Source organism: Cricetulus griseus, chromosome 4 (genome assembly GCF_003668045.3).
Source record: "Cricetulus griseus strain 17A/GY chromosome 4, alternate assembly CriGri-PICRH-1.0, whole genome shotgun sequence".
Taxonomy (NCBI): Eukaryota; Metazoa; Chordata; class Mammalia; order Rodentia; family Cricetidae; genus Cricetulus; species Cricetulus griseus.
Genome location: NC_048597.1, coordinates 191,219,941 through 191,245,427, shown reverse-complemented (window position 1 = coordinate 191,245,427; position 25,487 = coordinate 191,219,941). Strand labels below are relative to the sequence as shown.

Below are 25,487 nucleotides of genomic sequence, written 5' to 3'. Positions count from 1 at the left end.
GATAAAAAATGCCTACAAGCTTCCCAGTGTGCTGTGTGTGTATACCCAACTTGAGAGTTACAATAGGGGAAGGACAGAGAGGACAAACAGGACAGTCTGTCTGTTCTCCACAGCCCTAAGTAGGAGCAGCTCAGGAACTTTCAGAGAGTCTGACATACTGTGTCCAGCAATGAACATGGATGAAAACTGAATGAATGAATGAATGAATGAATGAATGAATGAATGAATGAATGACCACTCAGTATCCACAGGGAGCTATTTTGCAGTAGTTACTGGACTGTTACACTGAGCTTTGGTGCGAAATATTTCTCCATACTCTATTCTTTACTAAACACCTGGAGATAGAAAACCCACTTTTAATGCACAGAAAAATCATGAAATAATGAACAAAGGACAAAAATTAATTAATGTTAGAAGTCTGCCCAGGAAATGGCTATAGGGAGCCTGTTAAAACATCAGCAATGCTCCAGACAAAAGAGCTGAAAGGGGGGAGATCAGAACATTATACATGACTTTCATAAAAGTTTTAAAAGTGAGAATGGCTTCTTCTACATAAATCGAAATGTCTGTGCACTCCTCAACTACAGGAAATTCTAGTTTCATTGTGCTGTACACAGGCAGAAGCCACAGCTCCAAAGTATACTTAAAACTTCCTTCTCATCAACAATAATGCAGATGGAAAAAAGACAGCTGCAGTCATGGGGAACCAGGAGTGCCTGAGCCAGTGGGCTTCCTTGCTCACAGCTGTGGATCCTGGGTGATCTCGCCATAGGCAGAGGGCAGATTCATACAGGGAACCAGCAAGCGTGCATTTGAGTGGCTCACTAGACCTTGAACACCATTTCTGAACTAGTGAGCATCCATCCACCTCCGAATGACCTGTCCATGTGTGACAGTCCCTGCCCAAAGGAACTGTGAAGAAAGAACATCTTTAAACTATGCTGACATCAGAAATATGTCTTTTTAGTTCAAACATATCTTTTAATGGCCATTTTCTTATGTAGCAGACTTCAAGCAAGTTCCTATGGGCTTGGCTTGGTGCCAGGCGGAGAGTACTATGATTCCTTTTTAATCTCAGCTCATTGAGACCCAGCCACCTGAGCAGGAGGAAGTGTAGGACTAGATGTACTACAAAGACCTCTGACCCCTCTACATTGAGAAACTGGCCAGTGAGGGGGCTGATAGCCTTGCCTGAGCAGCTGGCAGCAGCTGCAAAGGGCCAAGGCTGAGGAAACCCACACTGCAGATGACATAGGAGTACAGACTGTCACTGGAGGTGGTGGCTGTTGAGAAAGAGCCCAATGCAAGTGGCATCCGGTATACACTTTGACAGACACACAGACTACCCTCATTTGCATGAGACCTGCCCCTCCTGTAACTGTTTGCAGCCTTGTTTCAATATAGAACATAGAGATAGCTCTCCAAAAATCCCCCAAACAACACTATTGCTTGACCAAAAAGCATTACTTTCTTAATTCCATGAATCTGTATGTCTTATAGAACATGAAATCTAAAGTATTATTCTTCAAAAAAAAAAAAAAAAAGCCTAGTACTGTTGTAGCACAATTTTAGTTTGGGAGCATAAACAAATATTTTTATTATTATTTGTAGTGCTAGACACAGAAGCTGAAGGTAATGCTATATGCCTCTCCCATTTCGATTAAACAATAAATAAATGTCTACATTTTGAAAGAGTAAAGAAAGTATGCCGGAGACTTTTCAATCATTTCCTTTTGTTACCTAGCAGTATGACAGCCCTTTTGCCCCTAGTTTTACACAATGACTAGCTAAGTCAGGTTTTCTCCATTCAGTGATGTCTTTGAGTAGAAGCTGTCCTGGTGACTGACAGGCAAGCAAATTACAATGTCCTCCTCTTATACCCAACCGCTGCCACCTAGCTGAAAACGATGCTGAATGAAGACAAGTGTAAATGGGACTTAAATTCCCACTCATCTGACTGAACTGCTGGTGTGGTCTGTTCAGGTATCCAAGGGCAGGACTGACATACAAGAGTCTCGTCCATGTACATGAAGTGAGAGAGGCCTACAGGCACTGACAAGGGAAGGCCCTAAAAATTCCAGGTCATTTTGGCAAATAAAAGGAACCCCAGTGCTTCTAGTCTTGATTATTTAATTTGAGCATTCACTGGAACTCAGTGAGGCTGGTACAGTCTGGAGACAGTCCCTCTTAAAGAGACTCAGAGAGAGAAGAAACAGCCAGTAGAAGCACTGTATATTGAAAATAAATACTTAGCTTGTCTATGGGACAGGATCCCAAGAGCTTATCTTTATAAAGTAGAAAAGGCTTCTTATGAGTCTAATCTGTTGCCAGGCAGGGCAGCTCGAGACTCTGTAGCATCACCAAGTTTCTGGATTTCTACCCTTTTTCCCCTTCCCTCACTATCTTGTTGAGAAAATTCACACAGAAGCCAGTGCTATACACGTCCAGGCTTTCCCACCCTGCCAAGGTTTCTCCTAGCTTCCAAAACCACCTGCCCTACCCACCCTGCCTCTCCCACCTGCACCAAGAATCTCCCTCCAAACATAAAAGCCATAATTGCCATACAAGCAGATAGGCAGCATGTGCTAAAGTTTCATTTAACTTCTAAGAGAATTGTTAGGCTGGCAAGACTTGGGGAAAGTGGTATAGAAACAGATTTTCTATCACCAGAGGACAAAAGAGAATGTGAAAATAAGACTGTAACTATAAACCAGAAAGTGCAAACTCTGTCGCTTTATGATGTTCTATGTGTTAACATCTAACTTTACAGAGTTGTAAAATGCCTGGGCCATAATCAATAGTAAACAGTGAGTCAAACAAAGTGACTGTCTTCCACACATCAGCAAAGTTTTTCTACAAGAGCCAGAGAGTAAACAGTTTAAGCTTTGCAAGCCAGAAGGAAAAATTGAAACCATTATGTAAGCACTTATATAACTACTTAGACTCCAACCATTTAAAAATGTTTAAAGAAATAAACATTCCTAGCCTGCAAGTTGTACAAAGGCAGACAGATAACAGCGTGGATACTGGCAGCTCTGCCAATATTCTAACACAGAACTGAAGGTCATGCTGTCAGTTTTTCTCTCCATTCCCAAATATTGGATAATTTTTCCAAAACCATCAGCAGTTATGCAACCTCGTGCTCCCTCTGGCCCTTTTCTTGCCTATTACAGAAAAATAAGTAAATGCTAGTATAACCAAGGCATGGGTTCCTTCAGAAACAGCTTTGGATTATCTGCCAGGAGCCAGACACTAATATGGAGACCAAGACCTAAAGATGAATTAACTCTGTCTCTTCCATCAAGGAGCTAACTACCTAGCAAGAGAAGCAGAAACAAATACAGAAAGATTTGCTAGAACCTCTTAACAGTAATGATATGAAGGACAGAGAGGAAGAAAGACAGAGAGACAGAGTGACAGAAACAGAAACAGAGAGAGACAGAGTGAACATGGAGTCTACAGAGGTTAAGGGAAACAGTGGAATTCGAAGTCCCAGGGTAAAGGGGGTGGATCCTGATATGTGAGCAATTCACACAGAGGAGGGCTGGAGGGACTATTACAGGACAGAGGAAAATGCAGACTTGACTGGAAGACTTGAGGTACTGTTGCTATTCCAATTTGGTGGCAGCTATGGTACAGAAAAGGGAGAAGAGGACTCTAGCTAGAAGGAACAGAAAGTGAGAGAAGCCAGGTCACCTCAGAGCCCTGTCAGATCTGTTTGAATCCATGTTGGTATCCTACTTTTTTTTTTTTCTTGCTCAGCCTCTCCCAGTATATAAAGTCTTTTAGAGTTAAACTTTAATACATCTTGGAACACTCAAAATGTCTGTGAAGTAAAGTACTAGTCAGTCCTTTGAGTGTGCTAAAAAACAGTTTATCAGTCACAAAATGCTGTATTTTTGGAAAATATTTAACAAAAGTATGTAGCTACAAAGAAAGGAGCCTACATGAATTTTTTAAAATTAAATACAAAGAGAAGTACTAAATTAATAAAAAATCCCTTGGGATTGAGGAAACAAAGTTTAAAAAAAAAAAAAAGATGGAGGAGGAGTATTTTCCAGTGCTAAGGAAATGGGAATTAGGTGAACAAACCACTCCCTATGAAGCCTTCATTTAGGGATAAGCAGAGAGGCTCAGCCTGGCAATGAACATGTAGGAAGCAGTGCCAGCCAGCAGGTAAAGCTGGACAAGGGCAATGGGTATCATGAAAGGAAAGGAAAACTAGAAGCAGAGCTGTGAGAAACCATAATGGAGCAATGAGATTGTCAGCAAAGCAAGAGCAGGCCATGCAGCGCCTGCCTCAGATCCAGCACCACACAAAGGATAGATATGGAGGCCGGAAGGAAGCCAGGGGATGCTGTTGGTGGGAGCAGTAGTGTCAGCAGCTGAGGTCGTGTAATGGGACAGGGCAGTGGTCATCCAAATATGTGCCAAAAGCAGGCTAACGGTTTACCCAAGGCAGAGGCCAAACTTTGGTCAGATTGGGGCAAAAGGGAAGCATCACATTGTCCACACGAATCTACTCTTTCCCTCTGAAGTGACCCTCCCACCTTCCCGTAGTGAGCTTGAGAGCAGCCTAAATTCAGTGAGACAACAGCAACCTGAAGATTCCCACGCGCTTTTCACAGGCATATTACTCCTCATTCAAATCAGCATTTTAACGACCAAGTCCTCTGAGAGAGAAGCACTCCATTAGACCAAATTCATGGCTAACACTGTGACTGCCTTCATGGCTATGACTGTGTTTGGCTTGCTACTCCCCTTCTGAGAACTCTGCAAATAAATGGATCTGTGATATGAAAGTATAAACCATTGTTAGAAGTTTCTGTGATTTATACACTGAAAAACAGAATAAATCACAGTTTGCTCGGTACTCTGCCACCATCTCCGGCAACCAGAGTCGTCTTTCATTCCGTCGACTGTGGAAATTCCTCAGAAGCAGGTAGGGCTTTTATATCAGTTGACTGTGCCAGTTGAAGATCTCAGGAATGCAAAACCACATACAACTTCTCCCCTTGAATTCCTAAGAAGCCTACTCACATGCAAGCAGACCCCGAGGCTGGCAAATGGCAAATGTCAGAATTAATTACAGGCTGCCATCCAAGATGCTTTCGGCTAAAATGTGAATCAACAAGCTCACTCTCACAGTAAAATGTATTACTTGCCAGATTCCCATTCAGAGTCACCTCTGAGAAGGCGGTAGATGTCACTGGTCACAATAAAGACAATAAAACCCATAATAATCCCAAGTACTAATTGGTGCTATTGTTTAATCTTAACAAATATACAGAGTAGGTGTAATCCCCACACCCCTTTATTATTGTTGGAGACAAAAATAATAATAAAAAATAATAATAATAATAATAATAATAAATATAAATAAATAATAAAATAATAATATAATAAAAATAATAAATAAATAAATGAAAATAATAAGTACCTGCCACAAATTGACCAGTTGCTGTACTCGCTGGAATTCAAAGGCGGGTCACGTGCATCTTTTGACTGTAGCCTACTCTACAGAGTGAACGGACTCTTGGAAAGGCATCCACTAACCACACACTACTGTAGCCTACTCTACAGAATGGACTCTTGGGAAACTGTCGACTGATCATACACCCCCATCTAGTCCTAATTCTACTGAAGTCCACATTTCTCCAAATATAATCTTCTATAGTATTGTGTCATAATTTTAGAATATTTTTTTTTCTCTCGGGAACCAAATTCCCAAACTTCTCAATGTCACCACCTAGCAAGCCCTACTATGAGGGAACTTGCCTTCTGTGCCCTTGACCCTGTTTCCTGGGGTCACACTGGAGGTCCCTTGCCTCCTGAGATAATTTTCCACTTAACTCTTTCCTGTTGGACCCCCCCCCCCAACACTGTCTGCTCTGCCAGATATAGCTGAGCCCACTTCATTGTCGATCTGTGCCCTCCATTCCACACACCAACTGTCTCATGGTGCTTCCTTAAAATATTCCTTTCCCCACCCCTAATGTGGGAACGCCGGAGAAGGTTGGTCAGACCTGAAAATAGGCTCTCCCACCCTCCCCTGATTCAAGGGTCTCCCACTGCAATTGAGCAGGTTCATGCACTCTGAAGGTACCGACTGCCCCACAGCACCCTCAAGGAGGGCCTGTGTGAGGAGCGGGAACACTGCCTTATCTCAATCCTCCTTGAGAGACTTTACTAACCGCTGAGCCCCAAGCTTTGACAAGGGGACAGAGAGTACTGAGAACTCACTAGGATTTCCTGGACTCGAGGTCCTTTACTCTTCATGAACATTAGTACTAATTAATAAGGACTATTAAAATTACATGTAAAAACGCATGGATGTGGAACTGGGTATCATCCCGCCTGGCTCTACTGGTTTTATTCTTCTGATTTTAAAGACAATTATTTTCGTGACTGCAAAAGTACCAAGGGCTACAATGGTGAAGATCGCTGCTGATGGAGGTGGCTCCAAGCCCCGGGTCTCAACTTGTTCTCCGAGCCCAGGGCTAGGGAGGCCATGCTGCAACGGACCCGGGAAAGGAACAGATGGCCCCGGGAGTGTGCGCTGCATTCCCGGGCCAGGTCTCTGCAGAAATCCCGGAGCTGTGGGATAGCCCCCATCAGCCTCCCGGGAGCCCGCACGCCTGGCATCCCTTCTTCGCTCCACCACTCCCCACCGCGCTGAGCTGTTTTTAAAAACAGAAAAATCAGTTTGGGCGCTTCGATTTCACTATTTCTCTACTTCTTGAGCGCCATCTAGTGAGCACTGTATTTCATCGCTTTGAGAGGGGAAATGGCATCCACTTTCCCTTCTTCGCTTTTCTTTTTTAAATCGTTTCTTAAATATATTGCAGTCTTGATTTTCTTTTTTCTTTTCTTTCCTCTTCTTCCCTTTTCTTTCTTTCCTGCCTTTTTATACGGTTTCTTAAATATAATTGCATCATTTCCCCATATCTCTCCTCCCTCCATCTCTCCCATTCCTCAAATTTACCCACTTTTCCCCTCTCAAAATAATGGGCTTTTCTCTCTCTCTCTCTCTCTCTCTCTCTCTCTCTCTCTCTCGCTCCTCTCTCTCCTCTCTCTCTCTCTCTCTCTCCTCTCTTTCTCTTCTCTCTCTCTCCTCTCTCTCTGTGTGTGTGTGTGTGTGTGTGTGTGTGGTGTGTGTGTGTGTGTGTGTGTTCCTGTTCCTAATGCCTGTTCAATTTGTTTAGTGTCACTTGTATGTATAAGATATCAGGTCTGACCACTTAGTACTGGTTAACCAATTAGGGGCTCATCCTTGAGAAAGACTTTTTCTCCCACTGTCAGCATTCCTTAGTTGTTTGTGTTGCTTGTCTATGGGTGAGACCCCATGAGATTTGTCTCCTCCCACATTAGCATGTCGGTTGGTGCTGTCCCTCTCAGGTCTTTTCTAGCAAACATTGTTGAGGCATCATGGATGTAGCTTCCCTGTCATTTCTAGGAGACACAATCTCACAGCAGATTTCCTGATCCTCTGGCTCTCACAAGCATACCACCCTCTCTTCTAAGATGTTCCCTGAACCTTGGGTGCAGGAATGGTGTTGAAGACATAATGATTGGGGCTGGACACACTACAATCAGATGTTCTCTTTTGATAGATTATGAATTTCTATAATGGGTCCACCTGTTGCAAAGAGGAGAGTTTCTTAAATGAGGGTTGAGAACTAAAATAAGTGTATCTTTATACACTTACTTGTATATATAAAGATAGATATTTTGAATGCATTTAGGAAGTATACTGATTTAGTAAATTGGTAGTGATGGGATCTCCTCTAAGACACATGGCCTTACTAGCCATGTATAGTTGGCTACGTTTCTAGTACAAAGCGTGTTTCTCTTCTGTAAGAAGGCTTTAAGCCCAAGCAGAGAGCTATTGGTTGCCACCAAAATATCAATGCCATTTTTGTGCCTTTATGGATATCCTGCCATGCTGATTGTTGTGTTTCTTGGGTGTCACAGCGGAATAGAACTGTTGCTTGGTTCTTTCCTAGAGGAGCTTACACAGAACTTTCTAGTGCTATGAAAGCTAGTCCCTAGGAAAGACGTTTTCAGATCAGGTCCAGTTTGGATCCTCCAAATTTCATGTTCAAAGAATATGCTGTCTTCGGCAATAAAGATTATCTCCAACTTCTGGGAGGTAACCTAGAGCAATAGCAATAGCCCTTATTGCTTAAGAACTCTCTTGAACTTCCCTGGCCAACAACTGGAAAGGGGGTCCCTCATGCTTGGCATTGGGGTTTTTATTAGTCTATGGCTTTGGGGGTAAGTAAGTCCAAGAAGGGGAACTTCATTTGAACTGTATATGCACACATACAGACTTATATGAAGGACATCCTTAGTGTTACTTTCCCTCCTCCCTCCCTTTTCTCGTATTGACCTCTCTCCCCATTCACCATTAAAACCTCTCTGATTTGTCCATTTCCCCAGAGAGGAGAACAATGGGGTAAGAGTAAAGGCTGACTTTATCCCAGCTGAAATCTCACCAAAAGACGATGCTTTACTTTCTTCCCAGTATGTGAGCACCATGACAACAGTGCAAGGTGATGGTTTTGTATATGCTGGGGAGAGAAAGATGGTCAACACTTAATAAGGCAGTGGGGGTGTCCTGGAGGGGGTGGGATGTAGTGGAAGACCTTGGGAGGCCTGGGTGGTGGAAGATCCTCAGAGGCCAGGGCAAGCAGGAAAACTCTACTTTAAGATCTAAAGGAATATGAATAAATTCACTTGAGACCAGAAACAGTCTTGAAAAAGAAAGTCTTGTACCATCAAGAACCTGTGATCTTCACGAAGACACGAATTTCCTGTGCTTTTTAAAATTTAAAAGTTTTTTAGGTTTATTGATCTTATGCATATGAATGTTTTGCTTACATCATATGCATGAGTACCAGGTATGAATTCTGGTGAGCTGCAAGGCACTGGGAACTGAACCCAGGAACCCAGGATCTCTGGAAGAGTGGCAAGTGCTCTTAACATCTGACCAATAACTGCTCTCCATCTCTGAGACCCTTAATCTTTTTTGTTTGTTTTTTTTGTTTTGTTTTTTGTTTTTCGAGACAGGATTTCTCTGTGTAGCTTTGGAGCCTATCCTGGCACTCGCTCTGGAGACCAGGCTGGCCTCGAACTCACAGAGATCAGCCTGACTCTGCCTCCTGAGTTCTGGGATTAAGGGTGTGCACCACCAATGCCCAGCGAGATCCTTAATCTTTTAAACACAGAACTGTAAAATGCTTCGAAGTGTTCCAGGCAGTAGGGGACATTCAGGTGGTTTTGCCTGCAGCAAGCAGGTTGGGAAAGCTTTTCGGGATCTTTGAAATGCATACAAAATACATTATGTAAGAAAATCCAGGAAGGTGATACAGAAAATATACTTTCACCAAAAAGTTCAGAAGATGCAGCTATTTCCAAGCCCTGCACAGCAGTGTGACCATTTCAAGCTATGTTCATTGCTGTTGTGTTGAACAGATGAAAAGAAAACGGAGCTTTCATGCTTCCTACGAGAAATGTTCTGCCTCATGACAGAGCGTGGCAGCATTGCAGGCTTCTGTTTAGTTGGGAGAGCCTTTATTCAACAGAAGTATCTGTGAAAGCCTGAATCAGCCAGTGAGAGGAGGTGCTGATGTAGAGGGGGCTGCCATCCACTCTCACTCAGCCTCTCTCAATTTCATGGGGCCTTGAAGCATGTGTCACAGGATTCCTGTATTTGAGCCACTAGAACGATGTAGAAAACCAAACGTTATAGAGATGGATGTTGACCTTGGCTCATATTTGCTGACTGAAGTGTGAAAGTACTATCAAAGTCAGGCATGGCGGTCCCCACCTGTAAGCCTGGCACTCAGGAGGCTCAGGCACGGGGATTGCCAGTTCTATGAAACCCTGTGTGTGTGTTTGTGTGTGTGTGTGTGTGTGTGTGTGTTGTGTGTGTGTGTGGTGTGTGTGTTGTGTGTGTGGCTCCGGCGCGCGTGCACGCGTGTAGGACAGAGAGAGAGAGAGAGAGAGAGAGAGAGGAGAGAGTGAGAGAGGGGAGAGAGAGAGAGAGAGAGAGAGAGAGAGAGAGAGAGAGATAAGGTTGTTGTATTAATGAAGATGTGTATATCTAAAGTCCTTGGCACACTACTAATCCCATGATGGTGCTTGACAACATAAGCTTCTACTTCTGAGGTAGCTATAAGTTCCAGGTCATGATCTGTGGGGACATTTCAAGAACGTGTTCTTAAACAACAGAATGAGTGTTCTCTACCTATGTCGAGAATCCACATGGAATGTCAAACACTAGGTCAATTCCTCCAGGTGCCTTGATAGATCTGAACCTCCCCATTCACTGCACAGTTTTAGCCACTGACATTTTCACATCACTGATGCCAGGTACCCTGGGCTGCCTATGTTGAGAGGTTACAATATGTGCACAGATGAACCATTCAGCTGGGTAACTGGGTAAAGATCAAATAGTAAGTCGTTTTGCCATCAAGGAATGACATTAAGCCCCAGAGGATGGCCCAAACCACTCTAAGCATCAGTTGACCATGGTGGACATTCTTGACAAACTCCTTTCTAAAGCCAACAGAAAAATAATTCATGTAGCCAGGTATGGTGGTCACTCTGAGGTAGGACGACTACCACAAGTTGGCCTACTCAGTGAGTTCTAGTGCAGCCTGATCTACTATGTATGATCTTGCTCAAAATGAAAAAATAAATCTGTTTAAAAGAGATCTAAGCAAACCTAAAAAGCTAAAACAATTATGGAGCAATTAGCCTGTAAAACAATTTGTGAGAACTCAACTCCATGTACAATTTAATTATGACTCAATTATGGGGAAAATATTTCCTTATAAAATAGCATCTTTTTTACTTTTGTAGTCTGTTGTTGATCTCATGTCTCCTTTGTCCTCTTTTCAAGCCATGGGACAACCTTAAGACAACGAATTTCAGGTTGTTGCTTCCCATGTGTAGGTAATTATCATTGGGATAATGCCAGTGGAAGGAAGCTGTGAGAATTGCTTCTTAAATTAGTCTTGTAAGCATAACCTCTTCTGTTGGGAAACTAATTAACTGTGATTGCCAACATCTGCCATATTAGCAAACATCCCAACAGCTCTGCCTTGGGGCTGTGCCCTTCCCTAGATCATGTCACATGGTCCACAAGGTGACAGACGTGAGAACCTGTTAGAGACCTAAGCACAAACAGGCATGCTCTAAGCAACATCCAACTTCACAGGATCTCAGCTTCTTTAGTTGCTAAGTGACCAAGTTAGTTTAGAAAGTCTCTAACATACCTTCTATCTTCAAAACTCTATCTGAGATGTAAACATTTTATATGAATAAAATCTTTAAAAATGTATACTATACTAGCTAAGATTTCTATTGCTTCCACAAAACACCATGACCAAAGCAAGTTGGGAAGGAATGGATTTATTTTACTTACAATTCCACATTGCTGTTCATCACTGAAGGAAGTCAGGAACTCAAACAGGGCAGGACCCTGGAGACAGGAGCTGATGGTAGAGGCCATGAAGTAGTGCCGCTTACTGGCTTGCTCCTAATGACTTGCTCAACCTTCTTTCTTATAGACCCCAGGACCATCAGCCCAGGTGTGGCCCCATACACAATGGGCTGGTCTGACCCTCCCCCATCAATCACTAATTAAGAAAATTCCCCACAGGCTTGCCTACAGCCCAATCTTGTGGAGGCATTTTCTTATTTGAAGTTCCCCTCTCGGATGGCTTTAGCTTGTGTCAAGTTGACATAAAACCATCCATTCTGATTCTTCATGATGAAAGTTTGGAAAGGCCATATTGATATTTGTCGACTAAATGGATGTTATTTTAGTATCTAGGAAGGTATATACTGCAAACAAAACCTAAGCTTGGCGATTTAAAGTCTCCTTCCTCTCTGTTGACTTGTCTTGATTAAATAACATGAGGGTAACTATTGATAAAATGGTTTCATCCATTCTTCACATCTGATTCAGGAACCCCATATTTGGCAAAGTCATTGCCCCAATGTGGTCTGTGCATTGTGCAACTTTAATGATACACAGGCTATGCCTGGCAGGACAAAAGGAAATTACGGTAAAAATAGAAACACTTCTTTTATAGGCATACTCTTCAGTTAGCACACCTTTGTTATTGGACTCAGAGGGGAAGCACCTGTGCTTTTTTTTTTTTTTTTTTTTTTTTTTTTTTGGTCAGCTTTCCAAGTTAAATATGTATCCCCGAGAAAGAAGTGGAGCCTCCAAGAGCCTCTGACCCCCACCCCCACTCCCTCTACACTGGCTTCTGTTTCCAAGCACCCAGTGCATGGAAAGTTGCTGGCATTTGTGACTTATCAAAGCAGTTCCTGGGTATATAATCACCTGGGTTGTCAGTGGGAATGGACTTATTGCCTCAAAAATGACACAATTCCTTAACATGCTTGCCTTGAGAACCATGAGATGGCAAAGCTAGTTCACATGTGGGACCTGAAAGCTACAGAGAAATACAACCCCACACAAAGACTTTAGCAGTCTGCCTTGCCAGGAAGCCAAAATCATGTTTTGTTTTGTTTTTGTTTAAGGACATTCTCTTATCCAAACACCTGGATTGGTCACTTTCATCTCCCTCTCTCGGAGCATCCCATCTCAAGAGGATGCCTGGCAGGACCGGGGAGAATATAGCATCCCAATTCTCAACCCCCCTACCTGCACAGCTTCTTGCTCTGCTAATTGGTAAGGCAGCTGGCTACAGAAGAGTACAATAGACACACAGCCTATTAATGACCCCACAAGATTTAGAAGTGAAAATATAAAGGGGTGATATTGAAATGGAAAAGAGAAGGAAGGGGCCACCTGTTATATTTATTTTGTAGAATATATTTGTTCTAACTTGTATTTTATTGCTTTGTTTTAAGATGGGGGTGTCTCACTGTGTTGTCCAGGCTGGTCTCAAAATCGGGAGTTTAAGCAGACCTCACAAATGGCCAGAAGTACAAGTGCATGCCACTGTATCCCCATTTTATTTTTGGTTGACATATAATAAGTATATAAATTTATTGGGTACAATGTAGTGTTTCAGCATATGTATATATTTTGTTCTCATCAAGACAATTAATATATCCATTATCTTAAACATTTGCTGTTTATTCATGATGAGAATTTTTGAAATACTCTCTTTTAGCTATTTGGAGAGACAAAATGAATTGTTATTAGTCATAGTCACAGGACTGTGTCATAGGACATTTAGAATCTTCTCCTCTCGTCTGATTGTAACTTAGCACCTATGAACCAATCTCTCCCCACACCTCCCTCCTACCTATTACTCCCAGAATCTGGCAATCATTACTCTCAAGATCAATGTTTTTAAATCCCATGTGCAAATGGAATTATGCAGTATTTGTCTTTCTGTGCCTGGTTATTTTTCTTACCATAATGTCCTCCAGATTCAGTCATGTGTTACAAATGAAAGACATAAAAGGATCTCTTGAATCTTGTGTGGTTTTTTAGATTTTGACTTTTATCTGAGAAAGAGACTATAAATCACAGCAGAGAGCAGGTGCCCACAGAGGCCACAAGAGGGCATCAGATCTGTTGGAGCGATGGTTACAGGTGGTTATGAGCCACCTAGAGTGGCTCAGGCCCTCTGCAAAAGTAGTATTTGCTCTTAGTCGTGGAACCTTCTCTCCACACAAACTTCTTGTTTTTACATCTGAATAGTATTCCGTGTGTGTGCGTGTGTGTGTGTGTGTGTGTGTGTGTGTGTGTGTGTGCGCGCGCGCGCGCGCGCGCGCACGCACGGTTGTTCCCACTGTGAATAGTGCTACAGTAAATGTGGGGTTGCAAATGTCTTTTCAGTGTACTGATTTCATCTTCTTTAAGTACTGTCTTTGTAGTGAAGAGACACCATGACCAACGCAAATCTTATAAAAGAAAGCACTTAACTGAGGTTTTGCTTACAGTTTCAGAGGTTTAGTCCACTCTCATCATGGCAGGGAATATGGCAGCATGCAGACAAGCATAGTGCTAGTGCTGACAGCTTCACATTGTGGTCCACAGGCATCAGGCAGAAAGAGAGACACTGGACCTGGTAGGGGCTTCTTTGAAACTTCAAAACCCATCCCCAGTAACAGACTTCCTCCAACAAGGCCACACCTACTCCAAAAAGGCCACAGCTCCTAATCCATCTAATCCTTTCAAACAGTTCTACTCTCTAATTCAAACCACCATATACAATACCCAGGAGTGGTATTGCTGGATCGTTGGTGGTTCTGTTTTTAATTGGGGGCTACCAACATTCTGCCTTCCATAATAACTGCACAAATTTACACTCTCATCAATAGTCACACAGCCTTTTTAAAACTTACTTAACCAACATGACTTTTTAGTATAAAGCATGTCGAATCCTCCTGAATCAGAGTTCCATAAATGTTTCCACTGGGAAAATATTGGACCAGAGGGTTTCTGAAGTCACTAAATTCCTAATTCTGCATATTCTAAAGCACATTTCTGATCATACTCTTGGGCAAAAACCCTCTATGGATCCTGCATACCTAAAACATGCCAATGCCTAGGGTCACTGAGGTAGCAATGGGGAAGTAGTGTTTTCAAAAGTCCAAATACCTTAATAACATGCCTCCTCTGTCTTATCTCTGAGCCTTTCCATTCACAAGCCTCTGGTCCTGGCTAGCTGAATTTCCTGCTCGCTTTTCTCCCCTCTGTGCCTCTCCCCTTGATGCTGTCAATGATGGGAACACCTGTCTCAGTCATAAACATCCAAGAGAAGCTAGTTTTTTATTTAAATTAGAAACAAGCATGTTTTACATGTCAATCCCAGTTCTCTCTCCTTCCCCTCCTCCTCTGCCCCCTACCTACCCCTTATCCCATTCCCTTTCTGCTCCCCAGGGATGGTAAGGCCCTCCATGGGGGATCTTCAAAGTCTGTCACATCATTTGGATCAGGGCCTAGACTCTCCTCTCTCCTCCATGTGTCTAGACTGAGAGTATCCCTCTATGGGGAATGGGATCCCAAAATCCATTCTTATACTTGGGATAAATACTGATCCACTACCAGAGGCCCCATAGACTGCCCAGACCTCCAAACTGACACCCACATTAAAGGGGTCTGAAACAGTCCTATGCTGGTTTCTCAGCTACCAGTCTGGGGTCAATGAGCTCCCACTTGCTCAGGTCAAATGTTTCTGTGGGTTTCTCCAGCCTGGTCTTGACCCCTTTGCTCATCACTCCTCCCTCTCTGCAACTGGATTCCAGGAGTTCAGTTCAGTGCTTAGCTGTGGACGTCTACTTCTGCTTCCATCAGCTACTGGATGAAGGCTCTATGATGGCATATAAGGTAGTCATCAATCTCATTATTGGGGAAGGGCATTTAAGGTAGCCTCTCCACTATTGCTTAGATTGTTAGTTGGTATATGGTGAATACCAATACAGAGCCAGAAGAGATATTAAGGTATATTTATTAGGGATATGCTTTACTTACAGAGCACCTAGCCAGCCAGCAGGGAACAAAGAAACAAGCCAATGGAGCAAGGGCAGAAGAAGGGGGCTCCCATGTGGGTCCCCCTCACTCTTAAACCTCCCTCACGCCACCCTGACCACACCTGTAGCCAGCCCCAAGGAGGCATGGTTACTGTGTTCCCTACAAGTTGGGGTCATCCTTGTAGATCTCTGGACATTTCCCTAGTGTCATATTTCTCTTTAAACCTACAATGGCTCCCTCTATTATGGTATCTCTTTTCTTGCTCTCTTCTGTTCTTCCCCTGACTCAATCTTCCTGCTCCTTCCTGTCCTCTCCATGTGGATCCAGAGACTTGATCTTGGGTCACTGGGCTTCATGGCAGGTGTATTTCTCACTGAGTCATCTCATGGGCCCTCATTTTAAAGCCTCAGGTCAAACAACTCCTGAGGGATTGACTGGCTCCAAATTCATCTTCATACTCAAACTCATAGTGGACTACAAATTGGATTTCTTACATGGAATTAACTGTGTAAATTACTTTCTAGGACTTCATGAAAGAGTGGTTTTACACATGGCCGCCTGCCCTGGGCCCATGTACATAATGGACACAGTAATAGGATTAAAAAGAAAACCAATTCAATGCAGAAAAAACAGCAATCTGATGACTGCCTGCAGTTCCGCCACCAGTACTTGGGGACTCTGGCAATTTGTTGCTTTGGTGTGGGCTCAGTGTCAGTTCTATAGGAGCAAGGGAGGGCTAACAGGGCCAGTGTGGTCCCAGAACAAAGCATCCTGAGATGTTCTCAATTTATAACACCCCCCTCCCCCAGAAGGAATCTGTCTGAATGTGGCCTCCAGATGACTTTGCTGTGCTCAGAGTTTGCACATAATTAGAGTTGGAGATAAATATATTATCTTCCTGGTCTAGATTCATTTATCAAAGATACAAAGTGTATTTCTCATTTTCCTCCAGCCTAAGTACCACTACACACCAAAATGGAGCAATGGTAAACACATTTGGTCTGTCACCTTTAACTGCTGCTAGTCACACTGTTTAAATATCTATGCATTCATCAAAATCTGCCCTATCTCTGGCAGCTGATCAGGCGGATCCCTGCAAATTCCTGGACTGTGGCAAATTTGCCCAGTGTGTAAAGAATGAGTGGACACAGGAAGCAGAGTGTCGCTGCAGACAGGGGCATGAGAGCCATGGGACCCTGGACTTCCAGGACCAGAATCTCTGTCCCCCTGGAAAGACATGTGAGGTCCACCAAGGACAGGCAGCTCCATGCAGGTAAGTCAAGCATGTAGATTGCAGGCCCAAAAATCCATTGCTCATACTCTGAGAAAGCTACCGTGTGGATAAATCCATGTGCTCCTCTAGACCACCAGTCAGAAGTGTTATTTTAGATATTTTAAGGTAAATTATTTTATGTATAAAACAAAGCAGAGGACCCTTCTTGCCAAGAGCTTCTTTCATGTGGCCTCACTCTTAAATGTTAATACATTGTAATGCATTTAAGTGATATTTAAGAAGGCAAAATGATACTACTGCAGCCTTGTGCTTGTTGTTAGTGACAAAAAAAGTCTTTTTTGTAGGTGAAGGTGAAAACTACTACTCTCACCTTTCTCTACCCTGCTTCTGACTCAAGCACAGCTATGGCTGTGATTCAAGGGTCAGACTTTGAAGCCCTGTACAGAGCTGCTGTTAGTATTTGCACCGGTTCCATCGAGGAAGCAGGAAAGACATGAGCTGTCTTACTGCCTTCAACACACATGTGTGCGTGCGCACGTGCGTGCGTGAGTGCATGAAATGTGGGGTATTCTATCCTGTTCACAAGTACAACACCACCACTCATCATTAGAAAACTAAACAATATAGAAAGTTAGAAGTCAGTATGCTGTCCAATTCATCACAATACTGTTCTCTCTTGGTATCCACATTGATGTTGAATTAGTTTAAGAATTTTTTTAACAAAACAAGGAACAAGACTGACTTGTTTTACAGTCCATCTCACTCTTGTGCCCCCCCAGCTCCCTCCATCTCCCTCCCCCTGTCCCTTCACCTGCCCCCAACACACACACACACACACACACACACACACACACACACACACACATATGCGCGCGCGCACGCTACCAAATATGTAAGTTAGAGGTTAACCTTGGGTTTCATTCCTTGCTTGAGACAGGGTCTTTTTTTTTTAACTGTTTCATATGCCAGGCTAACTTGACCTAAGCTTCCATTGGTTCCATATTACTTTCCATCTCACCGGAGAATCACTGGGATTAGAGATACTCACTGTCTGTCAGGCTTTACAAGGGTGCTGGGGATCTGAACTCCAGTCCCCATGCTTGCATGATAAGAACTTTATCCAGTGAACCATCTCTGCAGCCTGTCAGCTTGGTTTCTTAACCTGCATATTTCCTTCTGTCATGAAGTTTTTTTCTATAGTATCATTTTTAATGATTACAGTAGTCCATTCTTTTTAAGTTTTATAATTCGATTTCTACCAGAATCAGAATGCATCAGAGAAGCTCTTCAGTGGGTATGGGAAGGAACTGAGATGTGATCGGATATCAATGCGTGTTTAAGAGAGAGCAGCAAAAACACAAGGGTGTCTAGTGATACCCAGAAAAGGTCTGCAAAGCAACCTCTGTTCTCAAGGCCTTCTGCATGGGCCGGTTCAAGAACATGGCCAGCGTTTCTCAACCACAGCCTCCAGGCACACAACTAAACACTTGCTATCAGTGTGTGAGATGGCTGGCAGGTGGTTCTGGTTTCCTCACTCCCCTCTTGCTCACTCCAGTGGCCACAAATGTCATACTCCCAAATGTCACACCAGAACACATGGCCATCTAACGCCAAGAACTCCATCTGCAAAAAAAACTAGAGAGATTTCTTCTCTTCTTTAGCAATACTCAACCTCTTCCATTAAGACATCAACACATTTTTTAAAATAGAAATAAGCTCTTATTTCCATGTTTCTCAAATTAAACAGGCTGAGTTGGTTGCTCTGAGTCAAACAGACCAAATCCCTTATCCTCGTCTGATTGCTCCAACTCTTCCTTCGCTTCAGCCTTGGCTGGGGCTGTAGTGGCAGCAGGAACAACAGTAGTGGCAGCAGCCACAGGGGCAGCAGCCTCAAATGCAGATGGATTTGGCCTTGACCTTTTCAGCAAGTGGGAAGGTGTACTCAGTCTCCACAGACAAAGCCAGGACCCGCTTGTACCCACTGATGATAGAGTGTGGCACTGAGGCAAAGTAGGGTAACCAATCTGCAGACAAACACTGGCAACATTTCGGACACTCTGTAGGAAGCGAGAGCGCAGAGTCTGCTCTGTGATGTCAAGCACTTCCGGGTTATAAATGCTGCCATTGTCAAACACCTGCTGGATGATCAGCCCAAAGGAGAAGGGGGAGATAGATGTTGAGCGTGTTCAGCAGTGTGGCTTCACTGGCTCCGTCTTTGTCTCCAGTTTTGTCTCCAGCTGCACATTGCTTAGAATTTCAATGGTGCCCCTGGAGATTTTAGTGGTGATGCCCAAAGCCTGGAAGAAAGAGGTCTTCTGCAGGCACAGTGACCTCACATGGGGCGATGGCACCAGCACGGGCAGCAGCCGGCATCTTATTGGCCAGCAGGATGTCCCTAATCTCAGTGAGGTCCTCCTTGGTGAACACAAAGCCCACATTGCCCCGGATGCGGGGCAGCAGCTTCTCCAGAGCTGGGTTGTTCTCCAGGTGCCCTCGGGTGGCCTTTGTGCATCATGGTGTTCTTGCCCATCAGCACCACAGCCTTCCTTCGCAAGGACATGCGGATCTCGAAGCATCTGCTTCGAGCCCACATTGTCTGCTCCCACAATGAAGCATTTTGGGTAATCATCCAAAAGTTGGATGATCTTAAGGAAGTAGTTGGACTTCCAGGTCACCCTGTCTTCCCTAGGCATCACGGGTGGGTGTCAAGGATTGCCACACAGGGTTCAAAGACGATGTCACTCTAATGAGGATGCCTGGCGAGAGCAGGCATCAACACTTTTAAAACAACCCCCTGACTAGGAAGCAATGATCTGGGGTCAGATTATGGTTAAAAGTGCAATTTAGTAACCTGAGTTAGAAATGGTCGACTCATCATGCATGCATTCCTTCTCTAAATGTAGTTTCCTTATTGGATGAAAGACTGAAAGAGCCCACCCATGAGGTTACTAAGACCATGAGGTGGCATCCTAAAGTTTTTTCCCCAAGAACATGCAGCTCAGGGTATCCACCCATGGAGGTGACGTTGATGATACTCCATTGCTGTCTCTATGTTCATGACAGTAGAGGCACTAACACGGTTTCATACAGGCTTGACATTCTGTTTCTAAAGTTCCTTTGGAAATGCAAAAGTGTAAGAGAAGAAAGAGGATCAAGTACAGTGATGTGTGGGTTCTCTGTAGGATAGCAAACTGACACAAAATAATATTTGCAACACTACCATAGGTGATAAGCAGAGAAAAGGCAACTTCCAAAAAGATCCTTCCACACCAGGTAATTTCTACTAGTAAGCAGTGCAGATCAACAAGGGAGGAATTAACTAGCCACTCAGGGCTCGAGTACAGCTGTTTTCCATTTACAAAAGCAGAGCTACCCAAGCATGAAGAAAATACGTTATTAATGACTTTTGAGCCAGGTTATGGTGGCCCAGCACCTCAGAGGACCACTGCATGTTCAAGACTAGCTGATTCCAGTTTCCAGACTCCTTCTCCATAACATAAAACAAACTTCCATAAATCTAAAAAGGCCACCCTAGCTAGATACCAACTCCAGGAGACATTAATATTTCCCTGGCAGACAGGCAAGGAGGGTGGTCAAAAATGAAACTAATAGCTACATAAGATTCAAGAAAAATGTAGCCTAACCTATACACAAGCTACTGCCTACAGTAATGAGACTCAGAGTGTCAATAAAAGACAAGCATTCTAATGACAAAATGAGCAATGGATACAGAGGTGCTGATCACATAAGAAATCCAAAGACCACTGAGTACCGAGGATGTCTGGTCTCACTGTGGGCAGGGCTGTCCAATCTCCTGTGTGTTGCTCCTGAGTTTGGCAAGAAGGTAGATGATATCCAGTACAGATAATGTGGAGTAGAGGCCATCACTGCTGGTGGTCCTGCACTTCAGACATGTCCCTTTTCAAGAACTTGTCAGCATCTCTAAAGTTTGTAATGTGACTCAGATACTCTACTTTTAAACAATTTTTAAAGTTGCACTTATTCCCTAAGAATTGTGCACACAAATTTTTACATCATTGTATTCATTATTGGTGTTTATGGTCTGGGTCAAGACCTTCTAGGTTCTTGGGCTTTTACCAAAATGGTTGAGAATAAGGGCTCACATGGACTTAGAGAAGGTAATGCAACCATGTGGATTACAGAGGGATACACTATTAAGATGGACAGTGGGTTGCATGAATGAGTGTACCCAAGGCTCACTGGCTGTAGCCTGGAGCCTCTTTTTATCGGGTCTAAGAGAAGGAAGAGCCAGCTACTAAGTGACATAAATTGGGCAGCTCTCTATATGATTGATAGATGGGTTATTAATTTACTGTTCTTACCATGCATGTCCCATTTCATAATGCATCTGAATTTAATCATACACAGGCCTAATTATGCATAGGCATAAGATGGTAAGGAGGGGATTGTCTCTAAAGATGTACCAGAGGACACAACTTTGAGTTACCCATGTGCACCCAAAACAAGTTTAGGCCAGATCAGCCTCTGTTTTCCATACCCAGATACACTGGGCACACACCTGAAAAGGAGCTACTAAGAGTGAGGAAGCTTATACCAATGCTCAGAGATGGGGGGTTTCATCAGAAAAGTGGGGTGTGGACAGGAGAACAGAGGGTGATATTTGCTAAAATCTGTTATTCAAAGCTATGAACTGTCAAAAAATTAAAGAAATAAAGCAATGCATATGCATATTTTAAAAGATTAGGAGAAATAAATGTCTACTTGTAATGGAACCTGTATAGAAAGACATCCTCCAGATATTATACCCCACTTTATGATAAAAAACATAAAGTGAAAGCATACATATTATGAACAGAATTTGTGTAATATAATGAAGTCTAGAATTACATAGTGCAGTTACAATCAACCCTTTCTTGAATAGCATTGTAACAAAATGCTCTGATAGAGTTCTCAGAGCAGTCATGGTTCAGAGCTTAGTTTGAGCATAACTGCCGCTCTCATGATGAATTTATCCTCCCATCTTTCCCACAAGTTTCTGCCAACCCTTCTGAGACCAACGCCCCCACCCCAATAGGCCATCTGAAAGGCAAAACTCCAGTGGCTGCACTTGCAAGGTAGTGCTAGCTGTTTTCATTTGTCATAATTTCAATTCCAAAATAGCATGAGACAGTAGCTGCTCTTCATGTGGAGGCAGAGGGTAACACTGTTGCTTTTTCTTGCAGGCAACCAGATCACTTTACAAACGAAGCCCACCAATTTAGGGTTAAAAAGTTACGTCAGCAAAACAAGGTAAAATTGTACTTGGGTTTTTTACAAGTTGGTTTGAAGTAGTTTGAATTTTGAAAAACAAAAATAGAACCAGTTCTGTGCTTGTTGGCTTTTTTGTTTGTTTTTTGGTTTGTTTTTTTTTTTTAAGTTTTAATGGAGCTAGGTGAAGCACCTATTCTTTATTTGGTAAACTTTCAAAACTTAATATGGGTAGGAGGTATTTCCTGGTACAAGGAGAGAGACAAAACACTCATCAACCGAAATACATAGACAAAATAATGAAATCACAGGAGTAAATATTCCCAATCTTTTCTTGAAAAATATGTGTTGGTAGTCAAGTGTGTTATTGCAAAATTGAAAATTTCAAAGTAATAATATTTGTCGCACTGAGTAATTTCATATAAATTATTCTTACAATCCTTTTTATTCTGTTTTGAAATAAGCTATACAGCACGGGCCAGTCTTGAGTTTTACATCCTCTTGCCTCAGCCTCTGGAGTGCTGGGATGGGAGGCACCGCTGGCCCAATTTTCTTTTTATTTAAAATAATAGTCACCCAAAGTTTAAAAAAACATAGAAGCAGCATTATTGAGACTAGAGAGATGGCTCTGTGGTTGAGAGCACTGACTGCTCTTCCAGAGGACATGGTTCAATTCTCAACATCCACGTGGTAGCTCACAACTGTCTGTAACTCCAGTTCTAGACCTAACACCCTCACACAGACACACATGCAGCCAAAACACCAATGTCCATAACATAAAAATGAATTATTTTCTTAAAAAATAAGCAGCATTATTTGTGAGACATGAGCAACTTCAGAAAGTCTTCAAAGATAAGTCATCTTATAAAACATTTAAGTTATTTTACCGAGATTATTTTATTTAAAAAAAAAAAAAGTGGTCTAGTCTGGTTATATCCGATCTACAGAGCTTTCATTTTGTGAAAGAACTTTGAGGGGAAAGATATTGGACATTTTCATTCCCAAATTACCTATTTTTAAAAATTATATGGATATTAACAATTGGTGGAAGCATCTAATGTTCACTCTAGAGACAATCAATAACACACATTCCTCAGGCCTGCACCTGAGGTGACTTCCAACTGACATGCAATCAAGGACACTGTCACAATAAGGCTGGAAGGAGTAATAATTTTTATTCTGTTGCACACTGGCAACGAGGTGTGCCATCTGAATTTTTGAAACCAGGAAAATTAAAGAAACAGAACAAGTTTAGATAAGGGCCATGAAGTGATGACAGGATATAAGATCTGATATTGATAAAATTTGATGCTATTTTGAAAGGTGATTTGCTTTCCGAGGGAAAACTGTCCGCAACTGTCAACCTCCTGAACATAGAGCTAACACCAAGAGACAACATGTTTCATCCAGGATGAAGCAAACACCAATTAAATCTTGAAAAAGAGAGTTAAGGGCCATGTGTCAAATGAGGTTCCCAGTGAATAAAAGAAAGTAACTTTTCACAGTTAAAAAGGAAGGGGGTGGGACAGTAACAACAAACACAAAGCATCAGTGATGATTCTCCAAGGTTACAGGCATTGTGGTAGCTGAAGGACATGTGTGTTCCTTAAGGAAGAATACTATAATAGATTAGTGGTGTCTTCTGTAAATGGGAAGAAACATGGTGAAATTCATGCTTCTCATCTCTGCTCAAAAAGAGGATCATCCTGGAAATGTATTTAGGCTTAGGAAAGGAAGGATTGTGATCCTTGTGGGTTACAAAGTTAATAATAAATGGAAGCCATTCTGGCCCCCTCAAAGATTTCCTAAGTAGTAAGCCCACCCTCTCACCCACCAACGGAAGCTGGACCAAAATGAACTGTTGACTTGACCTTGCATGGCTCTTAAAATAAAACTCTTTGTCTTCCAGGTAGCCAAGAAAAGAAATTCTGAACTATCTGCCATAGGGCTTGAAGAATTTGACCATCAGGATTGGAACAGAAATTAAAAACTGAAAATATACACATTATATTTTAAAGTATGTTGAAAGGTACATTTTTTCTTAAAGAAAAGTACATCCATTCTGTTAACTTCTAAAAAATGGAGGCAAATATATTCAGTGGTCATTGGAATCTAGGCATGTAGTTAACACTGAGAACCAACATGTTTCAACTATATTTTATGACTGGTTAAACCTGGGTTTTGGGGGAGACAATTTTTCAGCCAAAACTCAAAGCAATCAGTGGAAGACAGTTTGACTACTTTTGGATGGTAGTGGGAACCGCTTGAGGTAGTCAAGTTGAAAACAAAACAAAAACCTGATTGGCTTCTTTCTGTCTTTATTACTTAAACCTTATTTCCAACATAGTGCAACTTGTTTTGTGGGTTGTACAGTGCCAGGGATCAGGCTCTTTTACATAGTAGAATATACATTTAAAAGATTGTCATTTGGACTACAGATAGCTACATGGTGAAAAACATATATTGCCCTATCAGAGGACCTGAGTTTAGCTCCCAACACCCACACTGAGTGGCTCTCACACACCTGCAACCCCAGCTCCAAAGAACCCAAACACTCTCCTCTGGCCATTGTACTTATGTGCACATAACCACAAGCAGATACACCCACACCATTTTTAATTAATTATTTTAACTGAGGGGTGGGGAGGCAGGCTGGAGAGAGGACTCAATGGTGAAGAACACATATTGCTCTTCCAGAGAGCTCAGGTTCAGTTCTCAGCACCAACAAGGTAGTTCAGAACTATTCCAGTTCCAGGGGATCTAACATCCTCTTCCAATTGATTGTTGCAGGCACCAGGCAGGCATATGGTCTGCATATATTAAGACAGGCAGAACACTCATACATATAAAATTTAAAATCTAAATTTTAAAAATATTTTAACTTTAAGGATGACCACTTGTGTGAGGGTCATGTTTCTCACGTTTGAATGTAGCAACAAGCACGGTCGAGTATGATCTACACTGTAATCATCCCCTCCCTCCTCCCTCCCCCTCCCTCCTCTGTTCCTCCCTCTCTCCCCCCGAGGGTGTGTGTGTGTGTGTGTGTGTGTGTGTGTGTGTGTGTGTGTGTGTGTGTGTGTGTGTGTGTGTGTGTGTGTGTGTGCGCGCGCGCGCGCGCGCGCATGCCCCTCTCTCCTTCTCCCTCGCCCCAGCTCTCTCCAGCTTTTAGGCATTCTAATTTTGAATAAGCAGTTCTTGCTGACATAGTAGATTATCTTGTTGCCAGTGATTTCTGAGTTGCTCTTCAAAAGAAAGACAACCTGAGGCTGAGATTCACACATCATGGGAAAAATCTTACTCTTCCTGTTGCCACCCAAAGGAAGACAGCACATTAGTGAAAAGCTGAGGGGGTGAGGATGTAAAATATGACATAATGTGCCCATTTCCCACCAGATGATCGATGTCTTAAACTGTGTGTGTCTATATTGGCACCAATGAAATACAGTTCAGCATTTAATGTGCTACCTGATGAAAGATTCATATCTCCACATCTCTTCAAGTGTCCAATTGTCAAATATATTTGGGGCAAAATCTTAAGTTTAATCAGTG

At 42.7% G+C, this 25,487-nt stretch overlaps 1 protein-coding gene across 1 annotated transcript in view; it reads left to right on the top strand.

Annotated features, from left to right (window-relative positions):
• The window catches only part of Impg1 (interphotoreceptor matrix proteoglycan 1), a 100,735-nt gene extending 76,810 nt beyond the window's left edge, over positions 1-23,925 (top strand). The window contains exons 14-16 of the mRNA XM_027411394.2: positions 16,553-16,748; positions 21,914-21,980; positions 23,848-23,925. Of these exons, the coding sequence (XP_027267195.1) occupies positions 16,553-16,748; positions 21,914-21,980; positions 23,848-23,925 (341 nt within the window). The remainder of the gene's footprint in view (positions 1-16,552; positions 16,749-21,913; positions 21,981-23,847) is intronic.
• Positions 23,926-25,487: the final 1,562 nt, after the last annotated feature.